General features: G+C 39.1%; 4 protein-coding genes across 5 annotated transcripts; 1 reads left to right on the top strand and 3 right to left on the bottom strand.

Moving 5' to 3' along the window:
• Positions 1-4,477: 4,477 nt before the first annotated feature.
• LOC132790395 (uncharacterized) lies at positions 4,478-12,452 on the bottom strand. Of its 2 annotated transcripts, none has more exons than XM_060798894.1 (5): positions 10,827-12,452; positions 10,168-10,606; positions 8,570-9,031; positions 6,203-6,380; positions 4,478-6,142 (listed from the first exon to the last, which is right to left on the bottom strand). In XM_060798894.1, the coding sequence occupies exons 1-5, from the start codon at positions 11,848-11,850 to the stop codon at positions 5,987-5,989; spliced, it is 2,259 nt and encodes a 752-aa protein (XP_060654877.1). In that variant the 5' UTR covers positions 11,851-12,452; the 3' UTR covers positions 4,478-5,986. The 2 variants fall into 2 exon arrangements, with proteins under 2 accessions (XP_060654877.1, XP_060654878.1); XM_060798895.1 differs by having other exon boundaries at positions 10,168-10,588; positions 10,827-12,451.
• Positions 12,453-14,154: 1,702 nt separating this feature from the next.
• On the top strand, positions 14,155-15,666 carry LOC132790398 (dynein axonemal assembly factor 1 homolog). Its single transcript, XM_060798898.1, has 2 exons — positions 14,155-14,543; positions 14,763-15,666. The coding sequence occupies exons 1-2, from the start codon at positions 14,211-14,213 to the stop codon at positions 15,657-15,659; spliced, it is 1,230 nt and encodes a 409-aa protein (XP_060654881.1). The 5' UTR covers positions 14,155-14,210; the 3' UTR covers positions 15,660-15,666.
• Positions 15,667-15,678: 12 nt separating this feature from the next.
• LOC132790396 (ionotropic receptor 93a) lies at positions 15,679-19,506 on the bottom strand. The gene is made up of 6 exons (XM_060798896.1): positions 19,413-19,506; positions 18,176-18,648; positions 17,778-18,117; positions 17,402-17,595; positions 16,583-16,884; positions 15,679-16,525 (listed from the first exon to the last, which is right to left on the bottom strand). Exons 2-6 carry the CDS (start codon positions 18,629-18,631, stop codon positions 15,919-15,921), a joined length of 1,899 nt encoding a protein of 632 aa, XP_060654879.1. The 5' UTR covers positions 18,632-18,648; positions 19,413-19,506; the 3' UTR covers positions 15,679-15,918.
• A 999-nt stretch (positions 19,507-20,505) lies between these two features.
• Positions 20,506-21,063, bottom strand: LOC132792970 (uncharacterized). The gene is made up of 2 exons (XM_060802512.1): positions 20,987-21,063; positions 20,506-20,911 (listed from the first exon to the last, which is right to left on the bottom strand). The coding sequence occupies exons 1-2, from the start codon at positions 21,033-21,035 to the stop codon at positions 20,577-20,579; spliced, it is 384 nt and encodes a 127-aa protein (XP_060658495.1). The 5' UTR covers positions 21,036-21,063; the 3' UTR covers positions 20,506-20,576.
• Between the last annotated feature and the right edge of the window lie 1,697 nt (positions 21,064-22,760).

Below are 22,760 nucleotides of genomic sequence, written 5' to 3'. Positions count from 1 at the left end.
TAAATGATTTTATGGCATGCTTTTAAGACATGCTTCAAATGCCAGGTAGTTATGACGCCAACTGGGCTAATGACCATTTCTCTGCTACTTAATATTACGTATACGCCGCAGTCGCCTCAAGCATACGGTTTCCTATCTCCATCTCTGTCCCTGCCTCTGTCTCAGTGTGTGTGTCTAAGGAAGTGTCATGTTTGACCAGTTACCACAATGGCCTGGAGTGCACTTTAAAGCCAGTGTAATTCGAAGCTAGCCATTTGGGCCAGCTCCAGCAACGTTTTTCAGCTCCGGCTCCTGCTCCGGCACCATCGATGACAATGACAGCATATCGGCAGTGTCGTTGGTCGTTGGTCGCCTAAAGTCTGAGTCGCCATTGTCCTAGTTGCTACTCATATTTCTCATTGGCTCTGATTCCCTTTCCTTTCCTTTTCTGTTCTTTCCTTGCGCTTCCTGCACGCTGCCTCAATATGGTTTTGTGCGCCGGCCGTTTGCTACTGCGGCATTATTTACACGCTTATTTGTTCATTTTGCAAGCACTCGGGGCGCTACTCGTTGCTCATTGCTCGTTGCTCGACAAAACTCCTCGCTTAATTAAAAGTTCCAGACCGCAAGCTCGCCTTTTCTCTCGCCCAATGCTACACACAATTGTATACCCTTCAACGGATGTTAGTCACATTTATATTTATTATGCCAAACATGCAAACACACACACAAAAGTTTGCTGTCACAATTCGCTGTGTTGTTTTGCTGTTTGTCTGCCGTTTGCATATCTTTAATATTTATGCTAGTTTTTTATATGCTCTATACTGCCATAGTTTGCTGAATAATTCACAAAGTTGCAGGCCAAGTGCGGAGTGTGCACATTAATTGTAATTCCGCAGACAAAATAACGAGACAGTGGAGAACGAGGACATACATATGTAGCATAGGCCCAGATAAGCTCGTTAGCATATGAGCACTTTTTGGCAAGCACAAACACAACAATAACTCATTTAATCTCTAGTGTTCTTAGGAATTAAAATGACTATAAGGAATGTGCTCGATTGTTGAACTCAAAAATACGAATACATATTAGGTAGGCCAAAGAATATTCTTATTAAAAAAGAAGATGATAGTCTTCTAAGAATAACTATTCCAGGCATATTTATTTATGAATATTTTCGATATTTTTATATCGAATACAACTTACTGAGTCCTTGCTGAAATGAAAGGGCTGCGAGCTGAGACTGAATATATAGAGACTTAAATAATGATTTAAAAATATAGATAAAAGTATGAAAAATATATTATAATGAGAAAAAAAAACGAAAATCAAATATAGATAAATAAATAAATACTTATAATTGAAATAAAAATATATCACTCAAATTTAAATGAATAATACGATTCAAAAATATAATAAAAATTACACATTTTATTCCTAGAAATATTCTTATTAAAAAATAAATTCCAACTCCGACTTCCAAGCACTCAAAACCAATAGAAATTCTGTAGAACTTTGTTGATAGTACTCAGTTACTTCTATTATTTAATCAACTCTGCATGCACGCAATGACCAACTGCGTGATGTGGAATAAGGAACACACATCATCTTATGGCAGGCAACAGGATTGGCAGCGGCAGCTTCATAAGCACATCGATAAACATCAGTTTGAAGTGGGGGACAACGACGACGACGACGTAGAAGTGGAGGACACTGTTGGTAAACTGAGGAGGTAAGCCGAGCTACATGTGGCTCCGGCGTAAGCAACAGGATAATTATCTGGCCATATGTTGGAATGTCCGGCCAGAACCAAAACAGCAGCCAGAAGCCAGCTAGCCGACCAGCCCAATGACAGTTGAGTGCTTGCCAGCAGGGCTATGTAATTGTAATTTAGACACTCACATACTCCAAACACACACACATACAATGAGTGCAAATGTGTTGTGTGTATGGTGCCCCCATCCATGTGTTGTGTGGTGTAATTTTTTTCGCTGTCATGCGGTTAAATGTGCAAATTACGTGCCGTTTTTATTTCTGCTGCCAGCCGTCACTTGTTTTATTTCATTTGCTCACCTCATTTTCACAGCGTTTTATCTGCAGCCTGGCCACAATCACACATACACTCACAAGCGGACACAAATACAACCAAACAAATATATGTAAGTGCCCAGCGAACCAAACACTCGTATCCGATATAGCAAGCGATAATTTCTTACATCTTCTGTAAGTACTCTCATCTGAAATAGAAAACTTTATTGTTAGATATGAATTGCAACATTCAAATGAGTTGCACTACACTTTAGATAAAAACTTTAAAACAAATCATCATTCAAAGATTTTTGACTTCAAAGCTTTGAAAATATATTTAATAAAAGTCGGAATAATATTTGCAGCTATATCTTTCAAATATTTACAAGGCAGACATCATATTCTATGCGATAGTTTTACCATTTCTTGTTGGTTTGTTGGTTTATCCCTATTTCTAACATGTGTGTGTTTAACCTAATTACAGTAGACGTTGTTCTTCTCTGTTACGCGGTTTCCCCTTCTATTGAATTAATGTGTGTAGTACACACTGTGTACACAGGCTGAGTGGTAACAGAAGTAACTAACATCTAAGGTAAGCTAAACTATCTATGAGGAAAACAAATTGCAAAATTAAAAAAATTTAACTGCTATACAACTATCTATACACATTAATTTCTATATATACATTTACATAATAACATTTTAAATTTAAATAAATACAATAAAATAATTACAAAAATATTTAAATTTACAACTCATTGCATTAAATCAAATATAAAATGCTGACAAAATACTTGACAACAATGACTGTGGCTAATATAAGTAAGATGTACAATAAAAATAAGAACTTTACATTGAATTGGCTATAAATTTAGTGGTTTTTTAAAATATCATATCAAAAATAATACAAAATTCATTTAACGAACATATTGAATAAACAGATTAAGAGAGCATCTACCAATTCGACTATGTTGCACAATTATTTTAGTGTTATATTTATTATAATGTCAGCAATTGCCAGCCAGAGCATCATTTATAAAACCCCACACGCGACTGTTGTTGTTTCTGTTGACTCATTATATTCATTTAGAAATTCAATTAGCGCCATAATTGCAGCAAGTGCCTAATAATGATAATGCGTTTACCTCAAGAGCAGCCCTCAAACAGTTTCCACTCACCGCAATGAATCTCAACACGAACATGAGAAGAAATTGCACTGCAGACATACTTGTACAAGTTACAAGAACATTATCAAGATTTAACATCATTAGCATATTAAATATATTGAGTTTTCGTGGAAACTTTGTGAAAATAAATAAAAAGTATACACTTTGATAAATTCTGCACACATTTAATAGAGTTCATGGCGCTAGCCCTTGGCCATCTTCTACGTTTTCTCTCATGCAAATTTATGCATTTTATATAATTTATATGCTCGTTTTGACTAACAAGCTAAAAGTTTTTGCCATGGCACAACTTTCGCCATGGCAACACGAACAAATTGTGTAAAATGGCAAAAAACAAAATGTGAGAAAAAAAGAACAAGAAAACTGTTTTTAACATCATTTATGCAAATTTCTTGAACGATGCTCGCTTGCTTGACATGTTAGATGGCTGGTATACCTATTAGATTTCCATCACAATGTTTCAGTTAATTAATACCGTAATATTCAGCATTTGCACATCAAAGCATTACGCATACGCCCCATGCACCATATGCTGTACTAAGGCGACACGACAAATAGAAATCAAATTAATTACAAATTATGTTAAGTACAAGGTTTAATTTTAAATTGGAAAACACGTGTTCACACTATACTAAAACAGCCGCCATGGCATTTAGCACATTTTGACGGCTTTGTTTTTTTACTTTTACCAGTATTTAGCACCTCATTAAAAGTTTTTATGATGCTAAGGACAATGAGGACAAAGAATGGGCTGAACATAAAGATCTGACACGTACTCAAGCGTTTTATTAGCCGCCAAAAAAACAGAAAGGAAGGAAGGATAAGGTGAGGAAGGTATTATGCCTGAGGTAAGCTCCTTAATTGCCAATTTTTGGTATTAGATTTTCTGCTTTATTGAGCAAACCTGACGTCCGTTGTTATACTTTCCTGAAAGTGTGCATACATATAATAAAATGTCGCCAACAATGTGTTTAATCAAAAGGCATTTTAGTATCATAGAATGCACAGGCTGCTTTCAAGTACGAGTCGCTTAAGGATTTAGATTTCAACAAATTAATCTTGCTTTTTAGTCTCAACGAATACGCAATTAATCAGGAAACAATTAAATTCGCTTGCAAATGTTATTTCTTGAGATATTTACTCTTATCATAAATAAAAAAAAACTATCTTTTTTTAAACTTAGCATAAATAAACTTTCTTTCAATATCCAATCAATTCATTTCTATTTTAGAATATCCGCATCTCATTTAAACTAAATAATAGAAAAATTCTTGATTGCAGTTTTTACAATTTTTTATTTGCATTTATATATTTTATATACAATTTTACAATATGTTTTGCTAGTTGTGTCGTTTTCACTTGTCTCGTTTTATTAGCTCGTTTTGTCCATCCATAATCTGTCATTTATCATCTGTATCCCATATGTATTGTATAATAATTGTTTCATACTCGTGTTATCTTAATTTATATTTCACAAAACAAAAAAAAACTGGAGCCAAAACGTTTTGCTTGAAAAATCTTGAACTAAAATAAAAAATATCAACATAGGTGTATTGTATATTTGTCTGGAACGCAATTGAATACTTTGTTTATATAATGATTAAATAATTGTATCATTTTGTTTTTTATACAATTCGATTCGTTAGTATACTTATTATTCAAAATAGTCACATATACGTTCGAGTATATATGTATGTAAGTAATATATATATATATATATATTGTATATACACTTGTATTATGTATGTAATTAACGCTTTACAAATTTTATTAGCATTTATCAAATTTGATTTACTACAGTGGATATCGCTAATATAATAAATATATAATTGCATTGCTGAAGCATAGTACACAGACGTGATCTGGATTTCACTTTAGCAGCAGTTTCACGCGTGACATTGTTGCGAAATTGTAATTCAGACTGCGGCTGATAATAACTTATAGGAAATTATTTACACATGGATATGAAATCCTTTTAATTTACAGACTTATATCAATTGGAGTTGTTGTTGAAAATATATTAAAATGAAATGAAAACAAGTTTTGAAAGTGTTTTGGCAAATCAGCATTTGAGGCATAACAAATAATATATCAACCATTCTTTACTATGAACATATTTATGTATTGCTTTTGAACATTTCGGTTGCACATAACCGATACCAACTGTAGTAAGTACTTAGAACTAAGAAGCCTTTTTTGTTTGTTAAACTGCCACAACGATGACGTTCATAAATATATATATTGTTGTTGTTGTATATCTGTATATATATTATTAAATATGTTTACTAAAGACGATATGTTTACTAAAATTATAATAATAATGTTTAGTATAATCGTATAAGTATATGTCTACATCATTCATTATATACACACATACATATGTGGCGTGTTCAGTTTAATTAGTTTATAGTATTATATGGTTGGTGCCAATCTATCGATTGGCAGTTGACTTAACGAACTAAATTTTGTTCTAGCGGCCAGTGAAGGGCATCAATGCAATTACTTAGCAAATTGCTAAATTGTTTACACGTCTTTTAAAGCTTAAGTTGGGTTTCTCGGTTTTTTGGTTTCTCATTCCTTACATTTTTGTTTTTGGGATTTTGGTTTTTCTCAGATTCTAGGTATACAAGTTCTATGCGTTATTGTTTTTGTTAAATAGTTTACTTTAGCTAACTCATTTCGATTATACAATATAAAAAGCCAATTACTGAACAACAGCAGCTACTTAGTTAAGAGTTTTTTCTTACTACACAATAAGTATTTACAAAACGTTATCATTCTTTACTTAAATTCAATTATTTGTCAATTGATATTTGGTTAGATCAACCAGATGCTCATACAGCATATCCTCCTGAGGCGTCAGACCAATCATAATCCAGCCCGATATAGCAGCAATGCTCCTCGTCACCGATAAACTGCTCCACACGCTCTGCACACTGTTGCTTAGCTAAACATATCGAAAGAGAGATTATCGAAATGAAGAAGAAAGTAGCACTTTAATACTCACCAACTCCTGTTGGGTTAACGTTATGTTTGCATTGTTATTGAACAGATATAGTTTCTCATCTATGGAATCGGAGCATATAGTTAAGATTATTGTTGCTATATATATCATGGTGATGATCAGCCAACGGAACGATATTAATTCACTCGCATTCGAGAAGCTCCAACGACAGATATCCATGCTGAAAGTCAAGTAGAGTTATTAGTTAGAGATTACAAAGTGAATAATAATAATGCTTAATGGCTAATAGATAAGATTAAAAGAGAGAGCGCACAATTTGGAATGTTAGAGAGAGCATTAGTGCACTCTTTTAATAAAAAGGAGGGAATAAAAGAAGTACTTAATTAATTATTTATAATTAAAACACAATTCCAATAAAGTTTCATAAAATAAATCTGATCTCGAAGGAAAATAGTCAAACGATATTAGCAGTACATAACACTGCTAATGAAATATATTTGCTAATTGTTTTAGGTTTACTTTATACTACTTAAGTAAAATATAGGAAAAATAATGGATTGTATTCACAGTCTCTAATTTACATCAAATACAAGTTTGAAAGACTAATACTATTCATTGTATTGCTTCTTATTTTGCTAAAGCCAAAGAGAAAACAAAGAATAGACTATATCAGCAATGCTTATTCCCTATTACTCTAAAGAACAACCTTCAACTTCAAATAATAAATCTAAACAATATGAGCAGTTGCTATCTAATAGTACTTAATTATTTTAAATTCACTTTAAATTGCCATATTATTACATTTAATAAAGTAATGATTTTAATAATGCAGCCTAAGAATTTATAATCTCCAAAAGTAAATGCTTTTCATCAACACTCTTTAAATTCCTTTTAAAATTAATTATAACGATGTAAGGGACGGACTAACTTGTATTTGTGCCCACTCATCTTTTCCATCCAAGTGCCCAAGTGTGGGTGCTGGGTATAATTAAGTTCTGAAGTAGATGTACAATAAACATTATTTGCTTATCTTATATACACATTACTCGCAGATGCGAAAGGTCAAAAGATTCAAGTGAAGCTCCCAGAGCTGTGTACATAGATCTGACATTTAGAAAAGCAGCAGCATCATCACATAAATCACAGAACACAGGATAACGTAGCGAAATGTCACACTCAGTTTTACACTTTCGCCGCCGCAGCTGTCGTCGTTGCCTGGGAGGAACGGAGAGAATTGAGGAAACGTAATGTGATGAGGAAGGCACAACACAACAGAGACAAACCGACAAAATGCCAAGCCAAAAACAGCAAAACCAAAAAACCAAACAGCCATAAGCTGAAGCAGACAATTTCAACGTTGTTTGGTCTACCAAACGACCCAAAAAAATAAAAAAACAGCCACCCACACACATAAAAACACAACACAGTCAGTGTGTTGCTTTAAAGGTCAAGAGTGCTGCAATATAAGTGAATGTGTGTGTCTGTGTGTGTGCGAGTGTGCATTGCACAAAAAGAGCAAAGTTTAAGGGCATTAAAATATATATTTGCCAGATGATGAAATTGGCCACGCAACGAGAGCGCACTTACAAATTATTTCAATAATGACAACAGCCACGAAGCCAAACAAAAAGCGAACCTCTTGAAATTTGCAATTCAAAATTAAGTATAGCATACTTTTCAGCGTCCTCTAACGCTCTTCTTCCCTCTGCCCTCTTCAAGTGCCAATATTGACGCACACAATACGCCCACGCACACACATACACACACCCACACATACAAAGTCTAGACCACACATTTTTAGAGGGTCTCCCTACATATTTATGTGGTCTTGGCTTGGAGGAGCTATCGTAAGTCTTTCTCGCAGTGTGTTTGTGTGTTTGGACTTTTTTATTTTTCAATGAAATGTGCGGTTCGCTTCAAGGGTTTCCACCTTGGGGCCAGGCGGTGCGCTTTGAGGTCAATGTGTTGAGCACATCCACACACACTTTGCTAGCACGCACACTGCACTAAATACTTCAACTAAATTAGTTGACTTTCGCCTGCTATATTTAGCAATGTCCTACGAAGGCCGTCCGTCACCTAAATTGACTTGTAAACAACAACTAAGGACACCGAGCGGATAAGACAGACACTCGACGGTCATAAGATCAATACGATAAGGTTTATTGCCACGTGAATATATTTTCTAAGAATGTCCTAATTCAGGTGAACTTATAAGGCATTTAAGTTTGAGCAAGAGACTAGAGTTCACTCTTATGATAAATAAGCAATATTTTGCGTTGGACTATTCACATTTACAAGTTACATTCAAACTATTTCCTTGAAGTCTGTCTTAAGTCTCTTCTAAGCTCTTTTGAACTATCATTGCTCTCTCTTTAATTCTTGAAAGTAATTTTAACTGTAACTTACCGATCGAAAACCGAAACTAAACAAACGATAGCCAAGCAATAGAAAGTGTTTAGATATATATCCGCAAATCCGGCATAATCGCTAATCAACGCCAATGTTTCACTACTTGTGGTCGTCGTTGTTGTGGATGTTGTTGTCGTCGTTGATCCAGTTCCCGTTTCCGCTGACATTCCGGCATTCGCATTGCTCAGTTCTATCACCAGATTTGGCATCTCTGTTGTTGTCGCTGCTGTAATGGTCGTGGTTGTTGCCCGTGTTGTCGATGCGGATGCAGCTCCCAAAGTCTCGCCCGCAAGACTCATGCTATTGATGACCTTTGCCCAATCCGTGGGATGACTGCTCAGCACAAAGAGTAGATGGGCCAAGGCTAGACCAGCTAGCAGCCCATGGCATATGTTCGATATGAGCAACCAAATTCGTTGAATAACACAGGCTAGTTGGATGTTGCTCGAGATGCCATTACTAATATATATATAGAACAAGTATTAAATTAGTTATTGAGAAGAAATTTATAATTAAAAATATATAGACAGAATATAATAATTATTATAGTTCCTTGATCTCAACTTAAATACCTATTCACAATTTATTAAAAAGTTTACAAAAAAATTGGATTTAATATTACATATTTTCGAAATTTCTATTGCACAAGTAAGAGAAATATTATTCTTACTAAATTATTTTTAGGAATTTATTCAAATGATTTAGTATTAAAAACAATCTATATAAGTAGCTAAATGTTTGATGAAATTAAAATCTCAACAAAAAGTTTTTTCCAACCGCAATTCCCCACAGTAAAAAACCATTAGCCCCTACAATATAGTCCCGATAATAGTAATTATGTTCCTTTATTAGTATTTTTAGTGACCAATTGAAATATTGTAGGGCATGCAAACAGTAGTTTTCTGACTTATAAAGAAAACATAAATTACATTCCCGTTTAAGTTAGGGCTCTACCATATAATTAGGTAGATATATTCTTGCTTTATAGATATAACTGCATAAATATTTCTGACTTAATAGAGCCCCAAACTTACGTTTAGCATACAACGGATCTGTAACCTAACATTAGGAATAACAAATAACATACTATCTATGCAGGTCAATAAGAAAGCTATTAAGTCGCCGCTAATTGGGTTGTTTTCCAATTAATAATAAAGCCCTATTGACCTGAACCTCAATGAGGCATGAATCCAAGGAGCCTTACGCAATTTGAGTAGACAAATTATCTTATCAGGCGAATTTGGCTGAAATCCCTTGCTGTGCTACACAACACGCAAAAACCAATTCAAATCAAATATGCTTTGTCAGGGAAGGACAACACACACACACACACACCGATACACAGACAGTCAACAAGCAAACGGTAAAAGGACGACAGAAAATTTATTGAGTGAGCCTGTAGTCTGTAGCCTGTGGGGACCTAAAAATAGACCCAAATACCTAAATACCCCAAGCCGGCAAAAGCGCACGGGATTATTATGTGTTCGTCATTCAATAAGAGCAGACACCCCACCGGCAAGGACTTTGGACTTTGTTCCCATCCTGTCTTCCATATATACATATATATATTGTATATCGTCTTCCTCCTCACTTACCGATTTAGTTCGGCATCGAGCAGACAGCGCGTATCTCCATAGCTGCCACGTCCACTGACGCTATTGCCACCGCCACCGCCAACGCCCCCGCCATGGGAGCGAAAGAGGCGTCCGGCTCCACCCAACTCGGCAGCAGAGATGCCATCGATGGCACCAATGCAGCCGGAGCCAGAGCCGGAGCTGGTGCCAGCTGCTGCCCCACGCGCGGCACCAACAAAGGAACGCTTGTAGTAGCTCTGTTCGACGGGTCGATATCCCGATGACGTCTGCAGAAACATTTTATCGATGTGCGCGGGCGTATCGTCCGTGGGTGAGACGACGGGTGTGAATGGATTGTAGATCTCATCGCCGTCGGCGGGCGCAATGTCATCAGCCAGCTCTTTCAGGATGGATGATAGCCCGCCAGCTGAGTAAAGTTTGCCTGCAGATTGAACGAGAGCTAAACAGTGTGCGTAAGACAGAGAGGGATATATGAATAAAGAGAGAGCGACGGAGGGAGGAAGGTAGTAAATTAGGGAAAGTAAAACAGGGAAATGGCGAGAGGGAGAAGGAGCTACTGCGCAGATGCGAGATGGGCAAAGCTTTTTCCTCAATGGAACAGCACTTGCAACCAGGACTCGCAATGGGAATGAGAAATAGGGTTTTCGTGGACCGCTTACCGATGAGCTGACCCCGCTTATCCCGCTGCGATTTCGTCTTGCGATGCACCCGTCGCTCCTCGAGACTCTGATCAATCTCCAGCTCCCCCGACAGCGATGCGTCGTGCATATCCGAGCACTGTTTGAGGTAACGCATCAATGTCTCATTAGCCTGACGCACCTCCATCTCGCCGGCAGCAATCAGCTTCCGTTCACGCCGCCGTCGCGACTCCGACTTGCTGCGCTTGCGACGAGGACTCTTATCGAAGCTGTTCCGCGAACGCAGCGAACGCTGTGCCGGACTCGCCTGGGGATCGGACAGCGATTGCTGCTTCCTCGAGGCGCCGCCACCAACACTGTTGCCACCTCCAGCACTGCTGCCCGCGCCCATGCTGAGCGCCGAGGGTGTCGGAGAGCTCTGCTTGAGCTCGCGATCAATGTAGCCCAAGATGCCGCGATGAAAGGACGAATCCACCTCCAGCGAACGCAGCGCCGGCGACTGTGGTGAATGTGTGCGTCGCGAACGATGTCCGTGCGTTGCAGGCAACTGACGCAGCGTCTCCCTCAAGCTCATGGCATCGCCCGAGGAATTGCGACTGCCATCGCTCTGCTTTGTCGGCTGTGTGGGCGACTCCAGATGTGTGCTAATCTCCGTAGGCTGTTCGACAGCCTCCACAGCTGGCTCGTCAGCACCTAGCGATGCGCTCTCCTCGAGCGTATCCTGCGAGGGCGGTGCATGTCCATTCACCAGCACCACGGTCTGCTGTGATGTCTGACTCGGTGAGCCGACCATCTCAATGCTGTCCGCCGAACTCTGGGCACTGATGCGACCCACCGTTGTGCTCGTTGTTGTGGATGCCGTATCATTGAGGGCAGCAGCACAGCTCTCCAGCGTCTCGACAACAGCCATGCTGAGATCCTGGCCATCGTGATCGGGAGGCGTTGAGGCGGCGGCGGCTGCTTCACGCTCCAGGCGACGTTGTCGCGCCTCCGTTCGTCGCTGACGCTGATGTTGACGATGCACCTTGGGCTGAGTGGCCTCCATAGCGTCTATCTCGCTCTTTCGCGCTCTCACTCTAACTAACTCTATGTCCAAATAGCCTAGACTCTTGTGCTTGTTCCTCTTACGATTTTGCTAGTTGTTGTTGTGGTTGTTGTTGTTGTTGCTCTGCGTGTCTTCATAACAGGTGGATTAGTCCAGCAGGATGGATGTTTGAACTTTCGAGCAGTGTCCTGGCAAAGCTGCAGCTTTTCGCTTTGACCCAAATAATTATGCACCGCAGCTGCAGCTACACCCACACCCACACACACATACACACACTCGCACACAGTCGCACAGTTTCACAACAACAACACTTGAGAACAGCAAAGACCTTTGTGCATTTCAAGGCTATTGATCAATTTGATTTAGCCACAATTTTTGATGTGCTATTTGATTTTTTCTTGACTTGAATTATTTGCAGCCAAATAGCTGTGAGCAAACAAAATTGGTAAAAACACTTTTGAAGCACTAGTAATACAATTCTTTCTACTTATTTTTGTGTGTGCTAATGAAGGTCGCCCGGTTTTGAGAATTGGAAACGTGTGTTTTGCTCGCGTTCGCGGCTGCTAAGCGACTGACTTGGCCTGGCCGAGACAGCAATGCAAAATGGCCTAAACAGGCACTGAAATCAACTGACACTGTCCTCTTGGCCTGACTTGGCTCACATTCGGTGGTTGGTTGCTTCGTTGGTTGTTGCTTGTTATTGCCGTCGACATTGTTGTTGTTGCTGTTTGTGTCCTGCTTCCTGAAACGTAGTAACGAGCGCAGCGCAAAAGCTTTTTCACAATGACGTCAGTGGCCGTGCGTGGTGAGCATTACCGCCCACACGCAAGTATTGGTGTGTGTGTCTGTGCATGTGTGTACTGGCATTATTGACAAATGCTATTTTTAGGTAAGCGCCAGCGTAAGCAAAGGTGGGGAATTTTTGTTTTTAGCAGCACCTTGCCCCAAAACTTTGTCAGCTGCTTGGCCGTCTACACTGAGAGAAATAAAACAAATACAATTATACTATGCTAATAAGCACTTAAGCTTATCATATCATATTGCTTAGTTCATATAAATTATTTTAATTCATTTACTTTTGTTATTTTGTGAAGTCAGCATCTTGGCATAGAACAACCCCAACCTCAATTCGCTACTTGCTAAGCAGCTGTCGTGTTTTTTGCGACATTTCACGCACACACACACTCACACACATGCTTACCTCTCACCCACCTGCTCGCCATTTTGAATGTTCTCTCTCTTGCGTTACTCTCTTGGCAAGAGAGAGCGTTGGCTTGCAATCGATAAATGCGTGGTTATGTCTCAGCTTGGTTCAAGCTACTGCGCAGCTTTCAGCCTGTACATCATGTTGATGACGTCAATCGAAAAAGCTTTGGCTGTCCAAAACAACAACAAATGCACACGACAAAAGCCGGCTATGAGCTTTCTTCTTACTGCCCAGCATGCCATTTCGAAGGCGTCAGTCAGGCAAATTTTATTATCGTAAAGCGTGCGCGCCTGCAGAGGCGTCGTCTGGTGCTGCAGCAGACAAAGTAAAAACAACAACAACTCACTGGCGCAGCTGCTGTTTGCTGTTGCTGTCACTGTCGCTGCTGTTGCCCTTTCGCTTCAGCTAATGGCCCTTGAAATGCCAAAAGGCGTTGGGCACTTGAACTGTAGCACAGCTCTCGCTCTTCTGTCTCTCTCACTCTCTCTTTCTGTCTATTTGGCCTGCTCTTTCTCTCTGGCTCGAGCCACTTGCAAGCTAACGACATTGACCATACGTCATTACCGTGACGTCACAGGTTGACGTCAGTGTGCGCATATTTTCGCTAAAAAAGAAATGTGGAGAGGGCAAAGGACAAGCTGCGGAATGTTAAGGCTTTGTCAAATATCAAACAGCATACTAAAGCTGTTTGCTCTGGAGGATTACAGACAAAGTGAAGCTCAAGATAATATATTTCGCAATTTCCTTCTGTTTATTTGTCAGCCACTGGAGAAGTAAAGCGTGAGAATATTTATAATAGTGCTATGTTGGCATTTTTCATGAAGTGCTTAAATGACTAGCTTTAATTAACCAAGAAGTTCTCAAGAAAGTACAAAGACTAAGGAAGATGATGGCCTGTAAATGATAAGGGCATTTAATTTTTAATAATAACCAGAAGTACCAACCAACAACAATAAAATTTTCATAGTAACACTCGCATGCAAATGAAGCGCTAACACTGCAAGCGCTTCACAACACTGTTAAGCGAGCTTGGCAACCCTGTAAGAAAAGCGTTACCGCGGGCAACAGCGCCATATTGTTTTGTCAATAGACTTTGTTCATGGCACAGCCGGTCACAGTTTAAACGGAGAGCTTCAAGCAAGGTGAAAATAAAATGCCTATATTAGAGGCGCCTGCCGAGTACAACGAATCCTCACCGGAGCATTCACTGCAACCGGAGATTCCAATATTATTGGGACCGTTACCAGGACCTGCTGCACTCGCGCAGTTGCGTCCGCATCTGCCAGAGGTGCGACTGCAACAACAACAACAACAGCAGCAGCAGCAGCAAGTGGAGCGACAGAATCGTCGCATATTGGCACGCAGAAATTCCTACGATCGTGATGTGCCCATTGCGGAGGAGAATGAGCATTATCCGCCCTTCGTGCACCTGCTGCCAGTTGTGTTGCCGCCACAATTGCCCGAGCCCACGCTGGATGAATTGTTGGTAAGTGAAGCAGCAACAACAACATCAACAGTTGACTAACAGTGGACCCACTGTTAAGTCGATAGTCGATAACAGTGCTTGATCGAACTCTCGTTACTGTTGACAGTCACTGTTAAGCCGATAGTAAATAACAGCGATTTATTAAACGTCTGTTACACGCTTAATGTTAAGTTAACGTTTATTACTGAAATGCTTTTTGGGTTATTTTCTTTGCTGCAGCGCCGAGTTACACAACGCACGGACTTGGAGCATGTGGAGTCAGTGCGTCTGCGTGTCATTTCCTATTCGATCAGCCTATCGCGACTCTCGCTATTTCTGCCCAGCCTGCAGCAATTGGATCTTAGCGGCAGCGTGCTCAGCTCTCTGCGGGATCTGGGCTATGGCCTGATGCAGCTCACCCATCTGAACATCAGCAATTGTGGCCTTAACAGCTTTGACGGCACCAGTGGCCTACCTGCCATCAGAGTACTCATTGCAGATGGAAATATGATACAGCGAGTGGGACCACTTTCGGAGTTAAGTCAACTACAAGTGCTGCAGGCGCGCAACAATCGCATCAGCGAACTGGGCTTACTCTCCTTCCTGGGCTTGTGTCCGCAGCTAATGCAGGTGGAACTGGGCGGAAATCCCGTCTGTCGTTTGCCACTTTATCGTGATACCCTGAGACGCAGTGTGCCCACGCTACAGCAGCTGGATGGGCAACCAATTGATGTGATGGACAATGCAGACCAAGAGGATTCACACAGTTCGGTATCCAGCGAATCTGAGTCCGCAGTACGACCAGCGACGGCGCCACAACCTCAACACAGTGAAGCAGTAGCAGCACGTAATACGCGTCCAGCCAGCGCCTTGGTTTCGTTGGATGCAGTGCGTCCTCAACGCCCATCCATCAGCTCCACGCCTGTGGCTGGCTCTGTGTTGGGTCTAGTGCGACAACGGCGACGACGCAGTGGCCATGCCTGGGTGAGCTCTTCCAGCGGATCCTCGGGCAGCTCCTCGGCGGCCTCAACTCGTGCGCCCTCTATCAGCTCATGCTCCTCCGCCTCCTCGTCACACAGCAGCCTGGACATGCAATCTAGCAACTACACTTTCAGTGCACGTGGCACAATCGATTAAAGTGATCAACAGCTACAAGTTTATTGTGATTAATTTAATATGTATAAAACATCAAATTGTTTGTGCAACAGTTGAATAAAGTTCACGAAATCTTTTCTTGACTCTATCAACTATTGCACTATTTATATATATACTTTACTTTATAGATATGTTTATACTCTTTGAAAGCATCGTCTACCGCACTGGATCTTTGTCTACGTCGTGTGCCTTGTGTTCGTGTGTGTTATAAAAGTGATAAAACCAGTAATTAATTCTAATTCTACTCTGTGTAAGTATATTGAAATAGCGCAGCCGATGGAGATCGCACTGGTATCAACTGACTCTGACCATTTGAATTGCGAAACACGATATAATCTCTGCCATTGATCAGACGTCGCACTCCTGGAGCATTCTGCTCGCCGCCGAGGATGAGACCATGGCCATTGGCATCCAAGGCACGACGCCAACGCTGCTCGGCGCCGCCTCCACCGCCATGACTAAAGATGCTCTGATATGGCGGCGGTGGAGTCACATTCTGGCCATGGGTGGAAGTGCCCAACAGCTGCCCCTCGCCGCTGTTTAAGCGTCGCAAGCCGCGCAACCAGCGCGATGGCATTATCGACTGGCCATTGGTGGTACGTCCAACTCCGTGTCTCGCCCACTGATTTGCCTCGCGTCTGCCATTTATATAGCGGAACAGCAACTCCGTGGTGAACACCGCAAGTGCAGTGGCGAATCCTGTTAGCATTATGTAGTACGTCATCATCAAATCGCCGTTCCTCAGCTGTCGCTCTGTGCTGCCCAGATCTTGTGGACAGATCTCGGCGCTGGGCAATTCTCTGGCCGATAAGTGCTTGATAATGCCAGACTCCACAAGATTGAGTAATCTATAGATAGATAATGATTGAAGTAAAGATTGGAATAAATAGAGAATATAAACTCACTCGGGATCGAAGAGTTCGCTTAGGTTGGAGGCTATGGGATACGCAAAAGTGCGTTTCTTCTTTAGGAATGGTTCCTTGGCCATGGCAAAGGGACAATGAATCTTCTCATCGTTGAAGCTGACCGACTTCCGGTACAAGTAATCCCTATAGAGCATGATATTTATTGCTGGACGATCTCGCACAAACACATATCCATTGCGTTCTACGTAGTTTTGTAGATTATACGTGTCGTTGGAGGCATCCGTAAAGACAGCATAATTGTTGTAGATCATGCGGTTCAGCATGTTCAAAGATTCGTTGGTCTAGGAAAGAAAAAGAAAGTAAATAAGTAAGTAAAAATTAATTATGAAATGAATATTTGAATATTCAATTTTTATTTACAAAAAATAAAAAAGAAAAAACGTAATATACACGTGTAGATGAAAAATTTTTTCTTAATGAGAAAGAGTATGAATTTTCGAACCCTATATTTCAAAAGTAGTTTTGGATTTATAATGAAATATAAAGAGTACAGGAAAATTTAACTATTTTATTTAAACATGCTTAAAAAACTAGAGGAAAAAACTGATTAATACTTTTTTAGGGAAGAATGTATTTAAAAAACACGAACAACAATTTATAAATTGTCTAAATAATTTTTAAGTTAAATACTTTTTACGATAAAAAACTATAAATATTTTCATCCATCCTAATGATAGTCGTAGTAATGTAGTAATATCTAATGATAGTAGTATTTATCTGAGGAAAACTCGTATAGCAAATGAATTTTTCGATATACATAACTTATATATTTTTATAGACATCCGACAATTGACTTACCGTACGTATGGCATACTCGACACCTCCGCCTCGCAGTGAGACAAAGTGTTTGTTCTTCGAGAGGATATCGTTGACGGTGTTGTAGGGCAACGTGAACTTGGAGAGGGTGAGGAAAGCGGTCAAATTGGCCGTATAGAACGATGTGAGAATTGTGATAAATATCCACCAAGTGGCGAAAAGCAGGCGTGTCGAATCTGGAATGCAATTGCCATATAGTATAAACGTATTTCATAATTGAAAAAACAAACTGAACGATTGCATGTCCCGTGACAAGGCAAGCGAATCGAGCAACCGCCATGGCATGCAAATTGCCGATGGTTATCGCTGCATTAGGGTTAATTGCTCCTTGCAGCCAAATGTCAATGCAAGTGCTCACCTGCAATCGGAGAGAGAGTGCTGCCCTGTTTCATGAGAGCGCCGTAAACGAACCATGCACAGTGACCCAGGGAATATGGTTGCTGCACTGCATCCCCAGTGAGGCGATTGCGTATGATGATCAGCATATAAATAATGGGACCCACGGCCAGCAGTGAGACAAAGATGAGTATCCAGACCCAAAACTCAAAGGGCGCCAACAAGCCAGAGCCACTGGCCGATTCCCTGGGTCGCTGCATCACCATAATCCATTCGCCCTCATCCAATGTGGTCGTCGAGTAGAAGACAAAGGTGCGTTGCTCCGACAGCGAGGGTATAAAAGCAGCAGCGAGGTCCACATTCTGTGAGATTATAGTTTAGATAGGGATTCTCTGGTCAATTTTCTCCCTCATTACATACACTATTGTTGACCATTTCAATCAGACTGCGATCCAAGTCCGTTGTGGAGCCAATGATGTTATCCTGCGGCACGACAACGTCGTATGTAAAGTTGAATTTCTTTTGAAGAAATTCAATAATCTGAAACGAAACTCCTTGTCCAATTCTTGTGCCATTCTCCAGCACTTCGGTGTAGCTCAAGGGATAATCCTCAAGCGTTGCAATCCTCAGATGTTTGCCATTAATCCATTGCTTCATATTTCGCAGTTTTTCCTTTTTGTTGCGCAGCACTTCAAGCGTTTCCACTGGCGCCCGCTCTGCCAGACCCACATCCTCTGCCTCCACCTCCAAAGGCGTCTCAGTGACCAAGCTGCCGTCTGGATTCAACTCGATTAGACCCTCTGGCATGGTGTCGTTCAATGGTGGACAGGCCAAGCACAATGCTGCCGCCACCAGCAACTCAATGCCACTGGCCATTGCAAACTAGACAAAGTCTATGTTGGAAGAAATGGTATGAAAGTATGGAAAATGCCACTGCAAGTTAGTTCTTTATAAGTATCAATGTTAAACTGCACTTCACTTTTACTAAGATAGAAATCGATGCCAAGTAGTAGAGTTAAAAATACAATTTATAGACGTATTCGATTTTTATAACAAATATTTAAGCAACGATATCGATTGTTTGCAAAATTAATTTTCCTTAATAACATTCATTTTTCAATATTTCATATTATTTACAATGTTCTTGCTCTTTATAGCGAAGTTTATTTACCTTTAGCTTGTCAGTACAATATAATTTAATAGAAAATAACTTCAAATAATATGTATTACATATAAATATATCAGTGATATAACTCGAACACTTCAACATTTTTTTGACTAAAATTTATATCTTTAAAATTTCTTCGTCAAATAATGTGAATTTAAAAAAAAATATATATGAGTTGCGCAGTATTTAATTCTATACCCTCTACTATAAAAGAGCATTTATTTATTTATTTTTTTATGATATAAATTGTTGAAAACTTTTAATTTAATTTAATAAATTTGTGTATGCTTTCTTCATATTATTTTTATAATTTTTGGTAATATATAATATATCTATTGAAAGCAGTCATATAATATTAAGTTATATAACTCCTAGCCGTATTTTAGTTATCAGACTTGCTAAATATTTCAGTTATAAAACTTATATGGTTTCCTCTAAAAATTATTAAAAATTTTTCACTTCTGATTACAGACAACTTTCCATTTTTACCTAATTCCGTTCGTAGCTCAAATAATGGCTGAACTTTTTACGCTTTCGCATAATGTCCAAGGAACAGCCTTTATGTTTATATATCCTTTTTATATTTTCTCGATTTCACAACGAACCGTTAACCACTGAGCGCCGAGCGTTACTGAAACTTAAAAAAGTGTCCATTGTGGCTGGCACATGTGAATGTGTCACTATGGCATATGTATGCTTGACCCACTACAAACACAATTAACAATAATGACAAGTGTAAACATGAACTGAACAGACAACGAAGCCCTTCTCGCCGCACAAACCAAAGCCAGGGGTTGAGTTTAGTCACAGGCCCCGGGGAGATCGTAAGCTTTGATTAGCATTCGTTTCTATTCCTATAACTTGATTGTAGTCATTCTGGAAATATGGCCAAGCTAATGAAACGAGGCGTCTATCGACAGCTTAAGAAAACACAAATATTACTCAAGTCGCTTGTAACTGGCTTGTTCAAGGACACCACGTATCCTGTGGGTCAAGTTTACAATGCGCCACCATCTATCTAATGGCCAAAGTTATGACTTAATGTGCCGCAATTACGCTTTCATTACGAAGCCAAATTAAATGTTTATAGAAAAAAAAAAAGACAAACAAATTTAAAAGTCGAGCAATTTCAGCAGAACTTTTTTAGAAGTTTATTACCATTACATAAAGAAATGATATAGGAATGTAGAAAATTCAATAAATTTTTATTGAGGCAATTATTTAAATATTGTGCATACAACTATTGCATACTTCTAGGAATTCATATTAAAACGTGGAAGAAATAATTATTTTCTTAAGCCCTGTACAAAATAAGTCAAGGTAACTTCTAAGTTGTATTTTACTTTTATTTATATATTTAGCTAAAATACTAAATAATAAATAATAAACGATTAAAAATCGTTTAATGTAATAACATAATAAACAGCCAGAAAACTCTTTCCTCACTTTTGTCAAAAGTGTTGCATACTTTTAGGCTTGTACAAACAAATAATGCTAACAAACTATATCTTTTCAAAAAATGGCTGCCTACTTTTAGGTTTCTACAAACAAAAAGTTAATAACTGGCAATGTTTTTCAATTTCCATACAATTTATTTATAAACACTAACTTAAAGTATATACAAGACCTATTTACATTATCCTCTGATTGTTATTAACCAAAGCGATTGCTGTTGTCCAATACCTCGCTGCTAGTTCCTATAGACAGATTATTTTGACTACACTTGCAGTCCTCGCCATCGACACGCCCCTTTCCAGATAATATGCGAACGCCCTCGGCAAATTTGGGGAAACCGGACATAGTTTCCTTTAGCGTGGTCATCATGACAGGCAGATACATGAAGAAGTCTTTGAAGTGACCCACAACTGTGTGATAATCCACAGGTCGACCATTGCCTGTCGCACTTCCCCCCGTGCCCTGATAGTGGCCATCAATATCAATGTCATTGTCAGTCGGCGCAAATGGCATAGCCCAGCAATGTTGCATAACTACAAAAAATAATAATTATTAAATATCAGTTTAATGTCAAAGACAGAGAGGGGATCAGATTACTTGAGACTTACCCAACAAAATCGCAATTGCGACCACTTGAAATTGTTTGCTGTGAGCCATGGTACCAAGAAGTCTTGAGTTTGACGTATTTTCTGCAAATGCTCAGCTTTTGTCATTGCCGTCGACAATTTATAACATTTAACTGTGCCAGCGTAAGCAGAATTTCCATTTAATGTTTTAATCTCAACCATTGCTGTTGTGGTTTTTTCTCTTTTCTTTGCGCTGAGCACAGCAGAAAACTCGAAACTCTTGTTGAAAATTTGATTTGACATTTCAATGTTCTTGCTCAAGACCTTTTTGGCCAAGAGCAAACTAAGAAGAGCATATGAGATGCAGAATAGTAATAGTTGAATATTAAAAATGAAACTACAAACGGTCTAATAGTTAGTAGTTATTTTCTTAATAGTTGAGTAGCTGTACAAAATATTTAATACGAAACGCATTTAACACATTTCAAGCTCAATTTCAACTGTTGGTCTTGCAGCGCCATCTAGAGTACAGCAGCAGCACTTATCTTTTGCGGCGCCATATTACTTTTTTAAATTAATTTAGTATGTACACACTGCTAGTAAAATGATGTGTACACATTGCTTGTACAGCATATACTTACTCTAACTAACAACAGATGGCGCTGCGTATTTTAATATGTTTTTAATCACTTGCAATTTACGATTATTACATACTTGTGAGTTTATTAAATAATAAATGAATATTTATGTCGTCAGCGGAAAGCCGATTTTATAATAAGGAAAAGAAGTTAAGTTGCCTTTAATGAGTATATAGGAAAGCTTTTCATTCATAAAATATTAATTTATTATAGTTTTTAATATATTCAAGACATTGGCGTATTGTGAGCAATTGATAATTAGTATTAATTTATGTGTTCACGTAGTTTGTTTGCCAATTAGCTAACACTGAAACGTGTCTATCAGTTACAGTAATTATTACACCTTCAACACCTTTTAGCAATTCAATTTGTCAGTCAGTCAATTTGCCATTTAATTATCCATTTAATGCTTCACATCAGTTAAACAACTAATCATTTCCATTGTAAGCAGAGCAAGTTAAAAATTGTTTGTTTTACAAACGTGTAACGAACAGCTACAAAATACTCTGTAAATGATATACCCTGTAAAAATGATATGAAGTGACCGTTTAGGAATTTTTATCAAAATCATGCGTCAAGAACATGCGCTTAGAGAGCAAGTTAAACAGCTTTTTTTATGGATCCAGTTAGCAAATTCTTTGAAATGAATCCAAAATCAAATAAAGAATAAATTTTTATATTTTAATCCGACGCATAAATCAACTAAAATTCATAATATTGAGTGAACAAATTTGTTTACACAAACGCCACTAATTAAAAATAACCATTTCGATTAATTTCGAGTATTTTTATTAATTAAGTTTTACGATCGATGCCAATATCTCTTAACGAATATAATAAATTGCAACAGGCGTGGCATTGATGTGACTTATAAGTCAAGAATGCGAGAGACTCGCTCACTACGATCCGCTTGATTCTCCAGCATAGAAAAAGCAGATGCAAAGTATATGCAAAGTACTTTACCTATACTTTATTTATACTCGTATATACAAAGTGTCAATCTAGCGAACTGAGTGCGTTACGTTTTGCGATTAAAATCGTCTCAGTTGCTGTCAAGTTCAAAGTCAAGCGAAAGTCGCAAAGTTATAGCGAAGCCGCAACGCTGGCATTAACCTTAACTTTGACCGAGTTACATGAGTCGTAGAGGGGAGCGGTAGAGGGGGTAGAGACGGGTAGAC

Source organism: Drosophila nasuta, chromosome 3, assembly GCF_023558535.2.
Source record: "Drosophila nasuta strain 15112-1781.00 chromosome 3, ASM2355853v1, whole genome shotgun sequence".
Lineage (NCBI taxonomy): Eukaryota > Metazoa > Arthropoda > Insecta > Diptera > Drosophilidae > Drosophila > Drosophila nasuta.
The sequence above is the reverse complement of the archived record's forward strand: the minus strand, read 5'-3'. Positions and strand labels throughout refer to the sequence as shown.

Excerpts from the sequence above, each read along its gene's own strand:
- LOC132790395 (XM_060798894.1), bottom strand. The coding sequence starts at position 11,850 with ATGGAGGCCACTCAGCCCAAGGTGCATCGTCAACATCAGCGTCAGCGA. Across the intron at positions 6,381-8,569 it reads TTAGTTTCGGTTTTCGATCG|CATGGATATCTGTCGTTGGA; the intron begins GTAAGTTACAGT and ends CTTGACTTTCAG. Across the intron at positions 6,143-6,202 it reads CGTTAACCCAACAGGAGTTG|CTAAGCAACAGTGTGCAGAG; the intron begins GTGAGTATTAAA and ends CGATATGTTTAG.
- LOC132790398 (XM_060798898.1), top strand. The coding sequence starts at position 14,211 with ATGCCTATATTAGAGGCGCCTGCCGAGTACAACGAATCCTCACCGGAG. Across the intron at positions 14,544-14,762 it reads CCACGCTGGATGAATTGTTG|CGCCGAGTTACACAACGCAC; the intron begins GTAAGTGAAGCA and ends TCTTTGCTGCAG.
- LOC132790396 (XM_060798896.1), bottom strand. The coding sequence starts at position 18,631 with ATGGCCAGTGGCATTGAGTTGCTGGTGGCGGCAGCATTGTGCTTGGCC. Across the intron at positions 16,885-17,401 it reads TCGAGTATGCCATACGTACG|ACCAACGAATCTTTGAACAT; the intron begins GTAAGTCAATTG and ends TTTCTTTCCTAG. Across the intron at positions 16,526-16,582 it reads AGCGAACTCTTCGATCCCGA|ATTACTCAATCTTGTGGAGT; the intron begins GTGAGTTTATAT and ends ATCTATCTATAG.
- LOC132792970 (XM_060802512.1), bottom strand. The coding sequence starts at position 21,035 with ATGGCTCACAGCAAACAATTTCAAGTGGTCGCAATTGCGATTTTGTTG. Across the intron at positions 20,912-20,986 it reads CGCAATTGCGATTTTGTTGG|TTATGCAACATTGCTGGGCT; the intron begins GTAAGTCTCAAG and ends TATTTTTTGTAG.